This window comes from Macrosteles quadrilineatus, unplaced genomic scaffold (genome assembly GCF_028750875.1).
Source record: "Macrosteles quadrilineatus isolate MER2022 unplaced genomic scaffold, UCM_ALF_1.0 Scaffold_1__1_contigs__length_201487025, whole genome shotgun sequence".
Taxonomy (NCBI): Eukaryota; Metazoa; Arthropoda; class Insecta; order Hemiptera; family Cicadellidae; genus Macrosteles; species Macrosteles quadrilineatus.
The window spans coordinates 28,075,697-28,097,691 of NW_026542594.1; the positions used below are offsets into that span (position 1 = coordinate 28,075,697).

The 21,995-nt window shown below is 32.9% G+C and overlaps 1 protein-coding gene and 1 long non-coding RNA gene across 2 annotated transcripts in view; both read right to left on the reverse strand.

The window, feature by feature from the left end:
- Positions 1 to 6,535: 6,535 nt before the first annotated feature.
- On the reverse strand, positions 6,536 to 10,372 carry LOC129005726 (uncharacterized). Its single transcript, XR_008491858.1, has 2 exons — positions 9,600 to 10,372; positions 6,536 to 7,476 (listed from the first exon to the last, which is right to left on the reverse strand). It is a non-coding gene; the product is annotated as an uncharacterized LOC129005726 (long non-coding RNA).
- A 3,067-nt stretch (positions 10,373 to 13,439) lies between these two features.
- LOC128995577 (probable G-protein coupled receptor Mth-like 4) overlaps positions 13,440 to 21,995 on the reverse strand; it is a 46,838-nt gene continuing 38,282 nt past the window's right edge. Inside the window, exon 7 of the mRNA XM_054420597.1 lies at positions 13,440 to 14,584. Within this exon, the coding sequence (XP_054276572.1) occupies positions 14,354 to 14,584 (231 nt within the window). The 3' untranslated portion in view covers positions 13,440 to 14,353. The remainder of the gene's footprint in view (positions 14,585 to 21,995) is intronic.

Here is a 21,995-nt window from a genome sequence, read left to right on the forward strand (position 1 = left end):
CAGAAGCCTTACTATCCTTACCATTGAGAAGAGAGATTTAAAGCCTCAAATTGAAAATGCTCTTTTAAAGATTGACGCTTCCATGCACAAATATCAAGCGGAAGGTAGTGGATGGATATATGACCACACTAAATATTGGCAGTTGCACGTTTACAAGTACAAGCCCCTAACTCCAACGTCATATATCCCCACACCAAAAAGTATTCAATCAAAACATGCAGTTTTAAATATAAAGAATTCTGACAATAAATGCTTCCTTTGGTCAATTTTAGCAGCTTTATATCCAAGGAATGCAAAAAATGCTGAAAGGGTATCGAAATATGCACCCTATGAAAATCAGTTAAATATGACAAACATAAAATATCCCGTAAAAATATCTGACATAGATCAATTTGAAAAAAAGAATAATATAAGTGTTAATGTATTTGGAGTTGAAGACCAACAATTTATATATCCATTAAAAACCACCAAACTAAATAGTAATACTCATATAGATTTATTATTATTACAAGAAGGTCGTAAATCACATTACTGTTTAATTCGTGATTTTGATAGGTTAATGTTTTACTCTACAAAACATAACAATAAGAAGCATTTTTGCAAGTTTTGTTTACAACATTTTTACACCAAAGATAAATTAGAACATCATATAACATATTGTAAAAACTTTGATGCACAAAGAGTGGAAATGTCTAAACAAGATACATTACAATTTAAAAACTATAAATATCAACTTAAAGCCCCATTTGTGATTTATGCAGATTTTGAGTGCTTTATAAACTCCAATATACATATTCCATCGGGATTTGCATTTGTAGTAGTAAAAGATTCTAAGATTATTTCTGAAGTGTTATATAGTGGTGCAAATGTTATGGATGTGTTTTTCGAAAGATTATTTGAGACTTATGATTTTATTAAAAGTCAAATGGCGATATATATTCCCCTTGTAATGACTCCTGAGCAAGAGGCATCTTTCCAAAACTCAACACATTGTCACATTTGCGAAAAGCCCCTATATTTTGATAGGGTACGAGAACATTGTCATTCAAATGGCCAATACCGTGGAGCTGCCCACAATGATTGTAATTTAAACTATAAAGTAACAAAGAAAATACCAGTATTCTTCCATAACTTGAAAAATTACGATGGACATTTAATAATGCAACACTTGGGAAAATATAATCGTAAATTAAATTGCATAGCCAAAGATATGGAAAAGTACATTTCATTCTCTGTTGATGATTTAGTATTTTTAGATTCCTATAACTTTCTGTCCCTTCCATTATACAAATTAGCTTCCAATTTAAATACATTTAGATTCATAGACAATCCACTACTACAACGTAAAGGCGTATTTCCTTATGAATACATGACAGGACCAGATAAGTTTGCAGAGTCTCTACCTCCAATTGAAAATTTTTACAGTACTTTAACTAAAGAACATATCTCTCCCATCGAATATGAACATGCAAAACATGTCTGGACCCATTTTAATATAAACAATTTACAAGAATATCATGATTTATATCTTAAAACAGATGTATTGCTACTGGCTGATGTGTTTGAGACATTTAGAGACCTGTGTTTAAAAGATTACAAACTTGACCCCGTACATATGTATTCACTTCCAGGACTAACATGGGAAGCCTGTCTTAGAATGACTGGTATAAAATTACAATTATTTCAAGATATTGACATGCATTTGTTCATAGAAAGTGCAATCAGAGGAGGAGTCAGTATGATTTCCACACGTTACGCTAAAGCCAATAATAGATATATGGGCGAACATTATGATCCCAATCAAGAAAGTGTGTATTTAATATATTTAGATTGTAACTCGCTATACTCCACAGCTATGTGTGAGACACTACCCGTGGATGGATTTCGTTGGACGAATGAGATAGACTACAAATACAATCAAAATGATGAGTTTGGATATATTTTAGAAGTTGATTTAAAATATGATAAAAGCTTACACGATTTACATAATGACTATCCATTAGCACCTGAGAAAATGAATGGCAAATTAATACCTAATTTAAATGACAAAACTAAATATATTTTACATTATAAAGCATTAAAAAAATATGAGGAATTGGGTTTAGTTGCTACAAAATACCATAGAATTTTAAAATTTAGACAGTCCAAATGGCTTGCACCCTATATTAATTTTAATATTGAAAAACGCAAATGTGCTAAAAATGATTTTGAAAAAGACTTTTATAAATTGTTAAATAATAGTCTCTTTGGTCGAACAATTATGAATCAACGCAAGTTTCGTGATATATATCTCAAGGATGAGTCACTATTAACTAAATATGTCACTAATCCAAGGTTTGACTGTAGCAAAAAGTTCGATAACAATTTACATGCTATACATTTAAATAAATTAGTTGTAAAGTTTAATAAACCTATATATTTGGGAATGACCATTTTGGATATTAGTAAAGTAATAATGTATGATTTCCACTATAATTATATGTCAAAATTTAAGAATAAAAGATTTCTAATGACAGATACAGATTCTTTAATGTATTCTATAGTTACAGAGGACTTTTACAAGGAAATAGAATGTGACTTACACTATTTTGATACCTCTGGATATAGTAAAGACCATTTCTTATACTCTGATAAAAATAAAAAAGTCACTGGAAAGTTTAAAGACGAATTAGATGGTCATATTATGTATGAATATTGTGGTTTAAGACCAAAGTTATATTCTTATATTCCTCTAAAATGGTTATATGAAGAAGACAAGCAAGCTTTAGAGGTGAAGAAAGCTAAAGGAGCTGATGGTGCTACAGTTAAACATCTCCTTAGACATCAACATTATTTGAACTGTCTTGCCACTGGGCAAGATTACTATGAGAATGTGACAAGAATTAAATCTACAAATCATCATCTTCAAACCTTAACTATGAATAAGAAAGTACTATCGTTTGACGATGACAAGAGGTTTATTCTGGAAGATGGTATCAATACTCTTGCACTTGGTCATTATAAAATTGATCAAACATAAATCTATATTTGCCATTATTCTTTAACCTTTCTTTGTCTATTACAAAAAAGCCATATTTAGTTTTATCCCAACATTGATGACAGAGATTTCTAAATTGGTTAAATGAAAAATCATTACCAACATGATTGTTATATACATGTTTTAAATTTAAATCATCTTGTTTAAATAATATTAGGAAATTTACATTATCACGTAAATGTTTGTGTACTTTGCTGTAAGATTGACACAAGTAAAAACTGTTAATATTTTTATGTCGACCCATTGAGAAAAATTGTGTAATATTTGGACTATTTATGTCATCAAATACAACAACTGACTGTGATTTTACATCATTTGGTGTGATTTCACAGTCAGTAAACGTGTGTAATTTCACTTCGTCACACAAACTAAATATTTCAATTATTTTTTTATATTTTTCTTGTTCTAAAGATTTTGATATTAAATATAGGTTTGTAAATTTTAATCCTTCCTTTCTTACAATTAAATTATAAATTACAACCGTTTTCCCACTTCCACTGGGACCACAAATAACACATCGAATATTGGTAGGAAAAAGACCCAAATTCTTTGGTATATTTTCCTTAGTATGTACTATTTTAAATTTGTGTTTTTGTTGAATAAAAGACATTTTTTATATAATAAAAATGGTAAAAAATAATAAGAAAACATGTAAAAAGGGCAAAGGTTTATTCCTAAAGCCTTACAGGGGTCGAGGGTTATTGAATACTCTTATAAATAATCTTCCATTTCCACTTCACATACCATCATATCGGTACTGTGGACCTGGAACGAATATACGTCAAAATTTAGCCAAAAATGTACCTCCAAAAAATAAGCTAGACTCTTATTGTAAAGAGCATGACATATTCTACATGAATAATCCCGATACTGCTGCTCGGAACAAAGCAGACATGAGATTAGCAGACTTAGCTTGGACTAGAGTAACGGCAAATGACGCAAATCTTGCTGAAAGAGCTGCAGCTTATGCGGTGACAAATTTGATGAATGCAAAAGCAAAAATGGGAATGGGATTAAAATTTAATAAAAAAGATGGACAACTACCAGCTGTTAGAGGCCGCAAAAGACGTGCCTCACTTCCGGGGGGTGTACCTAAAAAACGAGCTAAAAAATCTAACACCAAAAGTAAAAGAGTGCGGAATAGTTAATTTAGACAGTTCATCTGGCACACATTGGACAGCATATCGTAAAAATAAAGATATTGTAATTTATTTTGACCCATTTGGAATCCAACCTCCAAAAGAAGTAATTAAATATTTTGAGGGACATAAAATCTTCTATACTACTGATCAAATACAAGATTTAAATAGTTCCATTTGTGGAATTTTATGTTTATCATTCATAAAAAATTTTTGTTTATAAAAATGGATTCATTTACTATAGCATTTTCGGGTACAGAGCCAGAGCTAAAGTCAGTGTTCTTTCCTCCCATAGAATTAAATGATGATTATGTAATTGGATTAGTAGATTTTCAAAGTTATAATTCTATATTTAATGTAAAAAAACCACTTAATACTTTAACATATTACAAAGTAGAGAAAAAAACATTACCAAAGGGAGAGATCTTAGTTGATGATTTAAACCAGTTATTAGATGGTAAACTTAAAGTTATAATACATAAGAATGGAGAAGCATTAATTAATACTAAAGTCAAACTTTTATTCAAAGGGCTTATTCCAAAATTAAATCAACTTAAAGGCAACAAATTAACCATTGAAGAAGGTGATGATGTTTTCTATTATGACCACAAAGCTCCAGTTACAATAGAAATTTCTGAAGGAACATATGAGGTGGTTGAGCTTGCAAAGGAAATTCAAAAGCAAATCCCAGACTTTTTCCTTACAGCTAATAATAAAACTATGAAAGCGACATTACTTTCTAAGAAAAAAATTTTAATTTGATGGAATATAATCCTGATTTATTAGTTGCTGACCCCACATCTTTGAGTGGATTTAAATATATAGATAATAGACCATATATACCAGAAAACTATGTATTTAAAAGAATGGAAGATAATCTATTGATTGGGGCTAATGGTGATGTATTTAGAGTTACAGGAAAGGATGATGTTATAAAAAATGAATGAAATTGCATACGAACTTCATAAGCCTGCAAGAAAGAATTTCATTAGAAGGTCTTTTAAAGTATTGGGTATAAACGAAACCATACAAATAGATTTAATTGATATGCAAAACTATGCTAGAGAGAATTCTGGCAATAAATATATTTTAACTTTAATAGATACATTTTCTAAAAAAGCTTATGCTGCTCCACTAAAGAATAAGACAGGGTTAGTGGTTACAGAAGCCATTAAAACCATTCTACCAAAGGGGGTTAAAAACATTCAATCCGACAATGGAAAAGAATTTTTTAATCAATATTTTAGCAAACTAATGAAACAATTAAATATTAATCACTATCACACATTTTCTACAACTAAGGCTGCAATTGTGGAGAGGTTTCAGAGAACGTTAAAGAATTGGTTATATAGGGAATTTAGTGCTCAGGGGAGTTATAAATGGTTGGATTTACTTCCAAAGTTAATTCGAAAATATAATAATAAAGTGCATAGATCTATAGGAATGAAGCCTAACCAAGTAAATGTTAAGAATAGTAAATATGTGCATGAGAGGTTGACTTCTAAAGTAGAGCAAGTTAAAAAGCCAAGATATAAGGTAGGTGATAGCGTAAGGATTTCCAAGTATAAACATGTTTTTAGTAAAGGTTATACTCCAAATTGGACAGGGGAACTATTTACAATAGCAGAAGTTAAGAATACAAAGCCTGTGACTTATATCTTGAAAGATGAAAATGGCAATATAATCAGGGGAGGCTTCTATACAGAGGAGTTGTTAAAGACCAAGTATAAGGACATGTATTTGGTAGAGAAGGTAATTAGGAGAAAGGGTGATTCATTGTATGTCAAATGGCTTGGGTTCCCAAGTAGCCAGAACTCATGGATTTCCACTAAGGATGTCCAAGGGAGCATGTCATAAGCCATAAGCGTGCCCGAGTTCACGCACAAACCTCGCATGATTTTGAGAATATACATAGGAATGGATGTGGATTTGAAATTTTAATGGAGTTTGAACATTTGTATGGGCTTGTATTGGACGAGAGCCGGGTCTTAAAAAAAGTGGCCAAAAAAAAATGAGCCATATTCCAGACGTGTTTTTTAGTATTAAAAAAGTAGAAAGTTTATATAGGGGTGTATAGGTCGAGAGCTGGGTCTTTAAAAAAGTGGCCAAAAAAATGAGCCACTAATTTTTCTCATTTTTCCCCTATAAAAAGTGCCCTAAAAGTGTCTCTAAAACGCCGAAAGTGAGGTAAAACCATCATATTATATCTACTAAGGGAGAAAGTAAGACATTACATATTTGAGACCATATGTTTGAAGTGTGAGATTTAAATATGGTAGAGAATATGCAATGATCCACTTTAACTCGTGTATTGAACGTTACTTTTCGCTACTCTACAAGGAATAAAAATAATAATAAATGCAGATATTGGAATATTTATTTTTTTTCTTGAACATTTAAAAACTATATTTCTGCCGCTTAGAAAGCGACCTCCTCCAGCATTGGTTTAGCATTAGCGCGCAGGTCGTTTTCTAAGCGGCCGAACTATAATAGCATTTTTAAGGCTTGGCCTTCTATTTAATCTTAAAGTTTAAATTTACATTGATTGTACATTTTTGGTTGTTGCAAATTGAAACCACTGATGAAATAATAACAAATGTTTGTTTGTTTATGCCAAAAAAATCCAAAAAGGTAGTAAATATTATTTTTGCATTGTAAACATTCTTTTTTGCATAGTAAACAATGTAATAATGAATTTTGCAGGTGATAAACATAGGCAAAAAACAGTTAATTTCACGGTAGTGTAGTAAAAAAAAAAGTTTTTCATCACACTACGTTGTTTTTAGCTGTTTCGTTTTTTTACAAAATATACTATTTTCTTATGTTAAAAACTTCATCATAACAAAAAAGTAATAACTGTTAAATTTGTAAAATATTCTTTGTTTAAATGTTAAAATTGTTAATTATAAAACTGTCTTAAATCATTCAACTACATCTGTCAATGGCAAATTTTGTCCACCTGTGAAGATAAATACTTTTCTTTTGGTAAGTGAAATATATTAAAAACAGATCCTTGGTAAAAGTTATGCTCTGAAGCCTAAGAAAAGTCTAACATGACAATATATATTTAGGTATAAGCAAAGTGGGTAGGAAGCTATACATTCCCAAAATCAACTTGATCTGTGGAGTTCTGTTTATGTGTACATTATTAAAATAATTAAATGTAAATATCACATAATCGCAGATATAACACACATCCAGCTGCACAACTCTTGCATCCTCTGTGTCCTGTTAACTCTCGGAGCAGAGAAGAAAGTTCTTGCCTTGCACCACCTTCAATGTTGGTGGTTCTTCACCAACCTAGGCATTATACAGTTCTTAGGCTTGAAAATTAAAAGCAGGATTGAAAGCTTATGTAAAACTTCATGAGGCACATGTTTATTTTGAGCCCTAAGAATTATCTAGCTGTGTAGTAATTTTAAGTGTAGGCTATACTTACCTTAAGGTTCATGAGAAAATAAGCTGTTAATGCAGCATTTAATTAATATTTTGAATTGGTATTTCTGCATTGAACCACAGAAAACATACTATTACCCAGAATGCTAACCGCGTTTTAAATAGTGTTTAAGTACTCGGAGAGAGCTTTGCCTGTCAATTCGTAGACAGCGCCACCAGCATGGCAATGTCATATGGCGCTGTCTACGAATTGACAGGCATTTAAGCTCTCCACGAGTACTTAAAACTTTTTAACACACGGTTAGCATTCTGGGTAATATGTTTTCTGTGATTGAACATACAGAAAGTTGAATTATATGTTATGTCATTGCTTGTCCCTCAGAATAAATTATTCTGTGCTTGTACCTACTCTTTGTTACATATGGCATGATGGATTGTCTTTACAAGTACAGTAGACTCCCTCTTATCCGGACACCTTTTAACCGGACTACACAAGGCGGAATTGTCATCATTGATTGCTTTACAAATTTGACAGTGTTGGATATAAAAAAAAAAAAATAAATAAATAAACAGGATTTGGACCATCAAGCAATTAAATACAGCAAGTATGTTAAAAGTATGAATAATGTATACATGTTCATATACATATACATGCATATACATATACATATACATGTTTATTTATTTAGCAGGATAAACTACCTTTTCCACATTTATTTGAGGAGTTATTAATGTATTAATGGTATTTGAACTTGTATTTGAGAAAATATCAAATGTAAATTAGATTGGTCAGTTGAATTTGATAAAACAAAAAAATGTATTTGAGAATATTCTATTGTATTGTATTTGAGAAAGTATTATATGGAATTGAGTAATCGTTAATTTTATTTCAGAATTAGGGCTTTTAATTTGAGATGTTGGTTATTAATCAGCTGAATTTTGAGTTTCTCATAATCAAATCACAAGTTCTCAAATACATTTAACCATTTCTTATAATTTACTGCTTTTAAATTAATTTGATGCCTTCTCAAATACAACTGACTATTCTCAACTTCATTTGATTTTTTCTAAAATATATTTTGACGAATCTCAAATACAATTTATATGTTCTCAAATAAACATAACTGTTTCTCAAAGAATTGGAAAAGGTGTAGTGTAAAATATTTTAAGTAAATTATTTGATTAGATTTTCTTAACGTTCATTTATTATTCTTTTTGGATATAAATAAGCTGGGAAATATTTGGTTTCATATATTTTATTATGAAAACACACTAATAAATAAACAAACACAGGAAGGCTACTGTAAAAAAAAATTAGATGTCTATGATAATTTAACATTTTATGGGGAAAATGTATACCAAGCTATAATTTTAACTGTGGAGTAAAATTTAGTATTTTTATAAAATCTTGTAACATAAAAAAAGAAATGCTCATTTGGGCTTAGCCTTTGAATCACTATGATATATACAATAAACAGGTTAGATTACCTTCTGTACCGCCTAGTGATTCTACTGCAGAAGATGAACTACCATGGTTTAGACTTTGACTATTAATAAACCTGTATCCAATAGTCAATGGTTTAGAGCTCTTGGTGGCTTCCCTCGGCAATACACAAGGTAATTCAACCTATTTACCTATTTCTTTTAAGTATCACAATAAGTTTCAGTCAGTGGCAAAAAAAAAGAATATAAACAATCTGGAACAAATGAAATAACTTGACATGCTTTAATCAAAGGTAACTAGACTAAACAAGACCCATACCAATTAACTATGATGTACTACACCTAACCCACATTAAAAAAGTATTTCAAGCGCAAAGATGATAGTATATGTCATGGCACCAACATCTAGAAGTACTAATTTCTCGTGATGTCTGAAAGCTTGAAAAGCATATTAGCACAACAAATTAAACAGTAAGGTTCGCTATATTAGTAATTTCTACCGTGCAGAGTATTGTACTAATTTGTTAATTATAGTAGGTTACACAGTTTTCATGCACTCCCCTACAAGTGCAATAAAAACTTACATCATTTACTATCTGTCTTTGCAGTTTCTTGTTTTTCAGTCTGAAATGAAAATGAAAGTTTACACATATTGCATACATACAAAAAGGCAAACTTAAGAGTTATATTTATATCATATTTGTGAAATAATTCAACTCTAAAGGTGATTTAATCAATAGGTAGTTATCTAGAATATTAACTTTATCTATATTGACTAGACGTAAATATACTAAGTTGCATAAAACAATACAAAATGTGAAATAGTATACAAACATTAAAACAATTTTAAATGAGTATAATTGGATTTAACACACTAAAATTTTACACAACATGAAGGGGTGAAACACACACATCAAAACACGCTAAACATTTTACAAAAAAAGTCTTGTAGTTAAAAGTCAATGTAAATAACTCATATTGAATCCATCTAAATCGAAGATACAGAGTTATAGTAATAATATCTTCCAAGTTAGATAGTAACAAGATACAGGTTGAAATTATTAACCATTTCTTTAAAAAAAGCTTTAGAAAACATGGGGACATTGAAACCCTGGCAACCCATCATAAAACTCTCACTTTCATTGGTGCCAATTGAAACCCATTGTCATATTTTATTATGTCTGTTTCTTGTAAAAAAGGGAATATTAACACATACATATGTAACATTACAGTTCATTGTCACGGCCCAAGGTAGAGGTATACATTTTAAACACATAGACCGGGTGTCACTTGGTCAACAGTACACGCAGACCGCGGACCAGTAATGCAGCAAAGTAAAAATCAGTATTGCCAACTACCATATCGATGGTTATATGCACAAACATTGTATGTCCAATTTTTTCACTTTTGACATTTTTATATATTTGGAAAGCTGTAGTCTTCATCTTTCAGATCACACATATTGTATGTCCATATTACAATAGGAAAAATTAATATAAATTCTCAAAATAAAAGTGTTCACTTTGGTATGGTGTAATTTTATCCTGCACACTTGTAGCATGTCCAATGATTGCAGTACCAGCTGAACAGAGAAAAACTCCTTTAGAGCACAGATATAGTATCTTTGGACTTGCAATGATTGTGCATGAAAATACAAGGCCTACTATCTCTGGTATTTGTTTTTCATCTTGTAGTATGTCCAAAAATCTGATGATCTCAAGTGCACTCTTATAGTATGTCCACATTTTATTTTACAATTAGGTTAGGTTTAGGACATACAGCATCTGTGCACAACAGAACATAACACCAAAAAAGAATCCGTGAATTGGCTAAAGGTAAAGTGGTTTGGGTTTTAAAAAGCAAACCCCTTTGAAATTCTATACAAGTACGAACTTAACAAGGAAATAGAGTTTTTGACTCTTGATGTACGAATGGATCCCGAGACGCCATTTGTCTGGGAACAACAACTTCTCAGTCCAAAGTACACCGAGCCTATTCCGGTTTCCAGCGCCAAGAAAAAGGATTTGATGTACCTACTTAAAGCGGGTGTAATCCCAGAAGCATTCACGCATTTTGTCACTGAAATCCCTAGTTCCGCATCGGCAAGAGATATTGTACTTTACGTCATAGAGGAAGAAGAAGGAAACTAGTCTCTCACTGAAGTTACCAAAAAGAAAGAAGGAAGACGCAGTAGAAGAGATGTTAGGGCAAGAAACCAGAAAAAGAAGTAATGTAAAGAGAGTTTAAGAAAACCAAGGAGGCTAAAAAACCCAGAGAAAATAAAAGAAATTAAAACTTCATAAGAAAATAAAGTAATGTGTCTAAAGGACAACACTGTTGAATAAACCCCATAAAGACTGACTCAACAAAATACAGTTTGTACCACGATTACTAGAAAAAACCCGGTATGGATCATAAACATAAACAAAATGGCGTTGTTGGCCCGAATCCTGTACTAATAGCATTGAACATATGTTTTAGCAGTTCCATTTAACCAATGTTAAATCATGTTTATTTTCGGGCCAAAAACGTCATTTGTTTATGTTTATGATCCATACCGGGTTTTTTCTAGTAATCGTGGTTTGTACTGTATAGGTACCATTTTACAAAAGGCTGACCTAGACAAAAGACAAAAGACTACCTGATTTATTTAGTGCTTTGTTTAATGTTTCGTTTAGGCCGATTTGTGTTTAAGTTTCTAATATATGGTAGGCCAAGTAATTTTTATTTTTAAAATGTTAAAATAAAAGTAGTCTACAATGTAAGACAATAACAGTCATGGGCGTCCGCAGAATTTGGAACAGGGGGCAACCCCAATATATAGGTCTAACGAACCTCCAGGGGTTCGGGGCCTTCCCCAGGAAAAAATCTGAATATATAGTGTTTTAAAACATATTTTTACGCTATTTTGTAATACATAAAACCAACCAAAACAAAATATAGTACATTGTGCATCAAGGACGGTCACCTGAGGGAGTCGTTGTTTTTTATGCCAACATTAACAATTAACCAAACAATTATAAAGAAAAAAAATTATAGTTGAATAAAGCCTAGATAACAGCCAAGAAAGTTTATGTTTTGTTTTCTGAATAGTTTTGTTAAAGTATGAAAGTATACAACGTATAAAAGATTTTTACATCTGTTAGTCAACTACTAATTTGATTTAAACATCAATTTAAAACATTTTTTAGACATGACCATTTTGAACATACTTTTATAAATTCCTTAAAACCCAAGTGATCACAGAACATTATGTGTATTAAATTTATTTCTAATTTTTTTTAGCCAGGGGGCGCCCATGATAACAGTTGTTTAAAATTTTCATTCCTTACTAAAACCATCTAGGGGCAGTTTTTGTATTGCACACTCGTAGCATGTCCATAAATCTGCGCGTTCAGAAGTGCACACATATAGTATGTCCAACATGGTTTGATTTACAAATTATTTGTAAAAATGTGGCTTGAATAAAGATAAAACTATTTATGTAGATGCATTTTTAATAAATGGGGCCAATACAATTTATTTATTTCAAACATTTTTCAGTTTTAGTTTAAGTTTCCCCCATAATACAAATTTTGTTTTTGCGGTTTCCGAAAGTTTACCAAAATGGACATACAACTATTGTGCTTATAACCATCGATATGACATTACTAATCATCATATCCACAGAACAAGTGACGCACATATGCAACAGACATCCCTGTAAACCACTGCAGAGCATTCTGGGCCTTAGACCGTTGCGAAGATATAAGCTTTTTTATAACAGTGGACATATTTTAATTTGAACAGCTGTCGCATATATGCAACAGCAGTCTATGAGTAGAAACTGGCATTCGCATATGTGCGTTGCTGGTCCATAGGAATGAAAAATTTAGTACTATTGTGTAACGACCGTGTTACTAATGTATGTACTGGTATGAACTTGCAATAATTATCTTAAACCTACTCTCTAATTTTGAATAATTTGAAGTAAAGGAAACAATTAATTTATTGGCAAATCTTTCACTTATCTCTAAAAGTATTTCAAAGTTAGCATATTTAAACAAACGAGAGGTCGTCCAGTGGTCGAAACTCGACCAAAAATATGCAATGTACTCACTTCTCTATTTTCACCCCACACTGTAAATAAAACATGTGATTGGAGTTTCTTCCATTTGTTTTGATTTTCTGTTTATATTTCGTTGTTATTTCGTCACCAGCATGGCAACGCATAAAATCCATGTTAATTTTTTTAAATTTTCAAACTCATTTTTTGTGCTTATCTTTGAGCCTATTTAAATTTATAAAGGGATTCTGCACACCTACAGGAAAATTGCTTTCTAACGGTATTCGCAGATTTACCCCACGATGCACACAAGCTGAGAAAAAAGGTTTTAAAGAAACATGCTTGCCTATTAATATATAGATAGATTGAAACCATAATATAATTGGAAGCAAGGTTTAAGGTTAAGTGTTTGTGTTTTGGACAGAACAGTATGGTCCTTAATTTCCCCTTATACAGGAAATCATTTTATTTATTATCAATATTTAGCCAAATAATGATAATAAACAATTATAAATAATAATAAATTATTTCTGCAATTATTAATGAATAGCGGTTATACTATTGTGTTACCATAGATGAAGTAAAGTTACCATTGATGGTGAGCTGTTCCTGATCATTGGGCTTTAAATAAATGATCCTGACTAATGAAACCGCTGATCTTAGTCAGTAACAAAGCTACACAGGTCATCACACACCATTCTACACTCATCCTTCACTCATATTTGGGTTAAAATACGTACCTAGGTGGCGTCCCCATCTCAATGATTGATAGTTGAAATTGATAGTGGATAGTTACTGTGCATCAAACACCTATCTACCAGTTTCAGCTACTACAACGATGAAGGTCTACACGGTTTAACTATGAATACAATTCAGTGATATCTCATGTTTATGTTTAAGTCTTTTTGTTACTTATTTTTTAATCATTTATAACCAAAAGGAATAGAATCATCTCTTCTATTATCAATACAAATCAAAAATTATTTTTATGATAAAAAGCAATACTATACATTTAACACTACGCAGCTAAGTTATTTTGTTCTGACGTGACACACTATGCCAGTCATATTGGAACGGAACTAGAGAACAAAATTATAAAATAGAAAAGTCAAAGGTAATTAATTAGTTCTAAAATTATAAACAATATGTACAAACAAACTTAATGCTAACATTCTGTCATGATATCATACATAAATCTGTAACCCTCCAAGAACACCTCTTTGGTAAATGAACACCTTTGTTACGTGATTGGCTCAATTAAGGTATCTAGTACCATGTTGGGGTATTGGCTTTCTACTCATCGCTCTCGCCTTGGTTTCCGCGAGCTATAGGTTTGAGAGCCACACTATCCTGTAAGTCAGATGTGGTTTTAGAGACAGTTGTGGAGTTAGTCCTACTGGGGCTGACCTTTGATCTCCCAACCATTGAAGTATCTCTGATGATTTGCCATTTCGGACACAGCTTCTCATTCAGTAGCCTCAAAATCCTGCGCTTGCAGACAAATATGATGAATATGAGAACACCCTGGGAACATACGAGAATAATAAGCGCAATATTGATACAGTACCGGTATATTGGTTAAGACAGGGGTGCCCATCCCCCCCAGTCCTCATGACGCACCCCCCCCCCCAAATTCGCATATGACCCCCCCCCCAAATTGGCATATGCCCCCCCCCCCTATAAATGAGGTACTTCAAATGTGAAAAAATAAGCTTTTCGTATTATTCTTAAACTATTATATAGGTATTGAAAATTCAAACACAGTCTATAATATGTAAAATGTATATTTATATTATATTTCTAGAGTATAATTTCACAGTTAACATTGTTTTGTTATAGTACAAAAGAAATATCAATCAAATAATTCTGCTCAAATATCAATTTCAAAAGAGTTAATTGTGAACGTTACGTTACAGTAATTGGTTTTAAAACAGAAAAATATTATTACATAATTTTTATAAAGCATTGCCTCCAGAATTTATGTATGACGATAAATTGGGTTAGGTCTACGTCAATCCTATTGTAGTCTCGGCCGAATATTTTCTAAAGTTGTTTACTTTCAGGCCCTTGTCGGGCGTTACTACACACATACAATTACTTGAACACAATGTTGTTGTCAATACAAAAACATTTTACATTTAGGATACACGAAGGTCGAAGAGCACGCATAAATGGAATAACCATAAATTAATTTGCGATTGGGCATAGCACACGCCACGACGACTACCCAACGTTTGTCTGGTGACATTGACCTTGGAGGGTGAAACGGTGAAACTGAAACAGCTGATTATGAGCGCCTTTGTTATCAATGTCCTCAATCCTGCCAAATACTAAATTATGGTACAAATTTAGATTTCCATATAAATAAATATTAAATGTTTGCCGTAATATAGTATTTTACAGGATTGGGGATATTAACAAAGGCACGTTATAATCAGATGTTTCACCCCCTCCAAGGTCAATGTCACCACAACCACACAGACTTCGGGTAGTTGAGTCGTGCCCGACGTGCGAGTTATGGCCGGCCGTGCATTATTTTATGTTAAATCATTGAATCCGTGTTCTTCGTGTGTGTATTTTATGACGACACTGTGTCAAATAATTTTATGTGAGACGACAAGGGGTTGAAAATGAAAGGTTTTGAAACTAGTCGCATGATACTACAATAGGATCGACAACGTAAGTAAACCTATTTTAGTTCACATAATGTTTCATTAACAATCAAATACCTATAAGTTTATATTTGTTGTATATAATATTTGAGTACCAACTCAACTACCAATAATTACAATTAGCATACATTAAGATTAAATAATTCTTCAAATGTTCTTTCAAAGGAAGTGAAAACAACTAGATAATAAATTCATTTGTACGACACAAAAATTCGAAATACTAAATCAATTATATGCCATTTACTAGTCATTAGTGAAGCAATACATTATTTACTATAAAGTATCGTGGGAGAATTTATGGCGAAGATGAAGTATATAAAGGCTACCATTACATGTACAGTTATTTACGACACACAATCCAAAGGGCCTACTCTCAAAAACAAGAAAAAAACGAGGTTATGAAAAATTACTGGATTTTCATTATTTGGTAGTGCTTAGTATTTGCTAAGTTTTCATAGGCAGCAGTTCTAACTTATTAGTATGTTTTAAAATATATATTAAAAAAAAACAGTTCAAACAACAATACACAATATACAAATAAACAAATGCATACAATATTTTACAAAGAAATACATACAATACAAACGGTTTGATAGGTAATATTTGTATTTAGTCATAGGATCAGCTTAGGGGCTAGAAAACGGGCATTATAACAGATTGAAGTCAAATATTTAAAATTTGTAGGCTGTGGCCATCTTTAGTTAGTTCATCTTTAAACCCTGCATAGCAGTTTTTGTCTTTGGGATGATGTAAGAGAAAACCTGTCAATTATTTCTTGGTTGGAAATGGATTCTAGTACATTTTTTTCAGCAGATAGAACCATTAGGTTAGACAGCCATGAGTCCCCCATAGCTGATCTGAGCCTGTTTTTTATAATTTTGACTCGACTCATTGCTCTCTCCGCTGAACAACTGGTTATAGCTAAGGAGAGTAAAGTTGCATAAACAACTTTCAAAGCGTAGAAGCTAGAAAAGTTAATCAGGCATCGGTAGGGTTTCAAAAATCCTTTAGTCACCCATAAAATCTCCACTTGCTCTGAAAAATCTACACTTTCACTTTCAGACGGCTCTGTATTAAATTCTTCCCCTTCTTCTGATATAAGTTTGCTTTTTCCTGAGTCTATGGCTGTTTTTCTTGTTTTTGGAGGAATCAAGTCGTCAACAGGGACACTAGGATGAGCAACAGCATACAAGTGACTAAAAGAGTTGAGCTCTTCGCTTACAATGCTGCTATCCCAGCCGTAGAACTCGCATAGAGCTTTTACATTTTCCGGTAAAACACTGCCTTTAACATCTTTGACTAAACCAGCATGAGTGAAATGAGTCATCTCACTTACCATAGCTAGGGAGTGGTCTGAAAATCGATCTTCCAATTGAAAATGTAACGCATCTATCAGCTTGAAATATAGCTCAACTTTTAGCTTCTTATGAGTATCAACAATGGGCTCGTCTAGCCCTAGCTCGTCAGCAAACCGTTTCCTTTTTCTTTGTCTTTTTTGTACTGCTTCAGGAATATCATATTTTTTTGAGAACTCTTCTGCGTTTTTGACAACTTTGTCCCATTCTTCATCATTTCTCAATTTGGCAATCTTGGTTTTGGTGCTTTGAATTATGGCTTGGACGCCTCCATAGTCCAAAACAATACCTTGCAGGCAAATAGTAACTGGGTGCATCACGTTAAACGCCGCTTGAGCAACATGAAGAGCAATCACCGTTTCACTGTTGTTGAGCTTTGTTAAAATTCCCTTTGAAAGTATGGTAGTCTCAGAGTCAAAGATTTTAGAATTTTGTAGCTCAAGCAGAGATGATCTTACCTCCTCATAGCATGCCAAAACAACTTTCACAGCTTCTGCCTTGTTCTGCCACCTGGTTGTTTGTACCCTCCTCAGTCTCATTTTCTTTTCTGAACTTTTCTCTCTTTTGGACATACTGTTCACCAGTACATCATTTCTTTTGTGACCAGAAGAAAACAATCGGTATAGTTCTTCTAGAATAGAAAACAACTCCTTCATCTGAGGGCAGATGCTGATCGATTGCTCGATAACCAACGCAAACCTGTGTGATGTGCACCACACGTAAAATGCTGTGTTTGTTTCCTTTTGGATAAGGGTTTTCAAGCCAGCAACAGAGCCTCTCATATTTGCAGCTCCATCCATGCTTTGTCCAACGATAAGTTTGGGATCTAGACCAAGCTCCTTTAATGTTTCCATTAATATAACTTTCAAGTTGTTCCCACTAGTATCTGCTACTGTAAATACTTTTATTAACCTCTCAACAGGCCTTGTCAATTTACCATCGTGTTCCACATACCTGATTATTAACGTGGTAACCTCACGTTTGCTCACATCCTGTGTTGAGTCCATTATTACTGAAAACTTATTACTTTCACTGACCTTGGAAACGACTTTCTCGACAACAAGGTTGTTCATGACCTTGACCAAATCAAAAATGTTCCTATAACTCAAAAAATTGGAGCCAAGCTTTTTCTTATTTTGCCTAGCTTTTTCAATTTTTTCGTAGTACATCCTAGCATCGGGATTATGTTTGGCCAACAGTTTAAACAGATTCAAAAGTTTTCCGTCTATCACATTGTTTTTCCTAAAAGCGATCATTTCTGTTGCCAAATACCTAACACAGTCAATAACGACTGACAGTACATCTCTTTGGTGCTGAACATTTTCGTTGTGGTGTTTACATGCTGCATTGCCTACATGCTTTCCATAGAGCCAATGTAGTCTCGCTGCCTGGCACCCTAAATGCATGTCTGATCTTTCATGCTTCTCAATATCACGTATTGCATTACCTAAGCACCAACCTCGATATCCAGCCCCTGCTGACCAAACAGAGTGTTGGTTTGGTAGGGCAAAAAGCATGCAATGTAAGCAGTATGCAGAGTCATTTAACTTACTATAAACAAGCCATTCTCGTTCTTTTTTCACCCCATCAGGAAGTTCATAGAAACGCCAATTTAGTGAAAACTTTCTGTTATTTTGACTAGGGAATTTAAAAGTAGGATCAATTTTTTGTTTTTCCAATTTGAGAGCCAGCTCAATGTCTTCAGGTAAAATTTTTTTGTTACCATAAAAAGACGGATCCTTATAATCTTCTAACGATGACAGAGCTTCGTCATGCAAAACACCATCTTCGTCTTTTTCTGTTACCGTTAACAATACTTCTTTTTGTATCTCTGATGTTTGTGGCATAGTTGTATGGTCATCATGATTAAAGCTTAACTGTGTCTCACCCTTTTTGCTCGTTGATGCAATGTTGTCCTCACTGATAGCTCCAGTCTGTTGACATGGAGGATCATGTTGAAGGCCATCCGCTTCTTCAGCTACAGCTGTGGCTGACCCAGGGCAGGACGCTGGAGATTTCAGAAATCCACTGTTACAAGCCGGTGGTAGAAGAGTTGACGAATCTGAAGACACTTCTTTCGATGATAGATCAGTATTTCTGAAAAAAAAAAAAACTAAATTTAAGCTCTAATAATAGCAAAATATCAATATGTTATGTATGTTTTAATTTTAAATTTAAAAAATAGTAAGACGACGATGTGATTTTATACCAGTAGTTGTGAACATCACAACAGTTTTTCCTTGATTTTTGTCGTTCATATTTTTAGATTGTTGACCAAAATTTTATATTCCATCCAAAGTTTCAAGTTACCAGTTACCGAAAACTTTAAAGCCACCGCAATAATTTTACCTTGTACGTGAAAATTAGGCCTGCTGTCTAACCAGTGCATCAACAATCGAGGCCATGCGGTGCGTGGACCACAACAATAATAATACTTATATTATTAAAAAGGTGTTAGCAAATAATGAATATCTATGAATGCCAAGTCCCGTCGCACGCACGTGACCCCAAACCTTCTTGTACAAGGGACAGGGACAGTTGCTCGGAGGATGAATAGCGAGGTGGTCCGGCCTTTAAATCCCATTAGTCACGCCTCACCGAACACTCCACTTAAAAGCGGATATGAAATAAATAATCATTATTTGCGAAAATACTTAATACTGTATTGTTAGTTTTCATAATACAAGCAATCGTGTGTTTGTCCCATGTTAATCGGTGTTTATTATTATTACACGAATGGTGTATATATACAGTTAACTAAACGTTGTTTGGGATAATTTTTCTTGTTATAATATAAAGAGTTCAAAAATAATAATGACATCAAAATAAAACTACAAATAAAAATATGTTATTTTTAATTTGATAAGTTAAGTCATTAAGTACACTGAATAGAATATTTGACGGGCAGGAATACGGCTAGTCCATGATTCCCTGTGCTTGTGTGCGTGTGTGTGTGTGTGTGCGGTCCGTGCGTGTGTTAGTGAACCTACCTGGCCTCCATCGGCATTCCGATTTTTTAATACTAATACTAAAAGTTAATTGTAATATTTTAGGGGAGAAAATTTGCACCAGGTTTTAGTGTCAAAACCCTACGATAAACAATAAATATTTAAATCGTACATTTAATTTCTAGGGCCTAAAAGTAAGAGTTACCATCTTCGACCCGAGTTCAAGTAGAACGATCGAGGCCGGGAAGCCAAGGTCGGAAAATATATTTCTTATTTCTTTTCATAAATATCTTTTTGAAAATATTTTTTGAACCATATTTTCGTCTTATTGTACCTGTACCATTATTATTTTATTTTATTAAACTACGTTACAAAACCAAAATAAATAGTTGTCATTTAAAGATACTAGCCTCTCAAAACCACTTCTAACTTATTTTTAATTTAATTTGGCTAGTGAAAACAAGCAGCTTTCGTAAATTTTATGATTCAATCGTTTTGTCTAGTATACATTACTATTAGTCATTAGTATTATTAAACTTAGACTATATTATCGATATGTCGAACTGTTTACAATAATAAGGCAACAATAAAATAACAACAATTAACTTAGACAATACAATTTGCATTTTTAACAATTGAAATTTACAACTGAGTTGACAACAGCTGATTTTTACTCGCTAGGAGCATAGACAATAGATTACAATGGTCGATTGTCTGTGCGAGGAGCTAAAAACGTGCATTAAAACTGCTGTTTTGGTGCAGTAGACCAAGGTCACACTAATTTTTAGTGTGGCATTGAGTAGACGAAGAATTCTATATAGTCGTAAAACATATATAATAAGTCTAGGTAACAAAAACAACTCACCTTTGGTTCTCAACAATAGGGTTCCATCTCGCTTCATCGCTGAATTTAAACTCGATAACTTTGTGTTTTACTTCCAACTGGTTTTTGACCTTATAAGGATGTTTCTTTTTGCAGTGTTCATTCCATTTGTCATGCCTAACGGTAGCATTGCACAACAACTCTAAACATTTATACTTAAAAAGCTTTTGTTTTTTGGGCATTTTTACAGAGAAAAATAAACCACGAGTTAGCACTCTAGATCACCATGATGTACCTACATTACTCACGACTCTGTGGTACGTAATTATAGATGGAAATTGAGTAATAGTACCGGTTACACAATTTAACAAAGTCAATAAAGTCTTTACCGTACGTAAAAACTAAGAAATTAATGTAACTTTTAAAATTATAAAAGAATCAGTGATGTAGGCCTACTACCGTGCGTAACCGAGAATCAGCAGAGAACTAATGTAAAAATGCGTAAAAAGGTAGGGATTGATAGCAAACATATACTTCCGGTGCATATTTCTCGTGGGACTTCCTCTCTCCATGCCATTCCCACACAACGGTAGCCTATAAACGACACAGTTATGTAGTTCTTATATCGTTGTTCCCATAGCGCAAAAATGTCTGTTTTAAAAAGTTTCTGTCAGTTACGCTACGGTGACGAGTTTTATTCCACTATTTCAAGTCACACTATACAAACCCATTCCACTATACAACAATGAACAACTGTAATCTAGTTGTCGACAACGCTTTCTTTCTTCAAAACTATTATGGTTGTTTAAAAACGGTGTTCTGTGGATCAGATAATTAGATAATTTATATAATATTCAATAGTGTAATAATAACTTTTGTAAATCTACAGTCATTAATTGAAATTCTTTTTTGTGTCGTATTTTTTTATTTTTGTCATGTTACACGGTTTTTACCAACTTTACCCCCCCCCCTCAACTCCTTTTTGGACCCCCCCCAAGAATTTCAATGACGCAGTCTGCGTCATAGCCCCCCCCTGTGGGCACCCCTGGTTAAGAGTCAGATTGATCAGGTCAGAATTGGTCAGCTATATAGTTAAGAATCTTGAAATCCACCAGCAAACTTACATAAAATCAATTT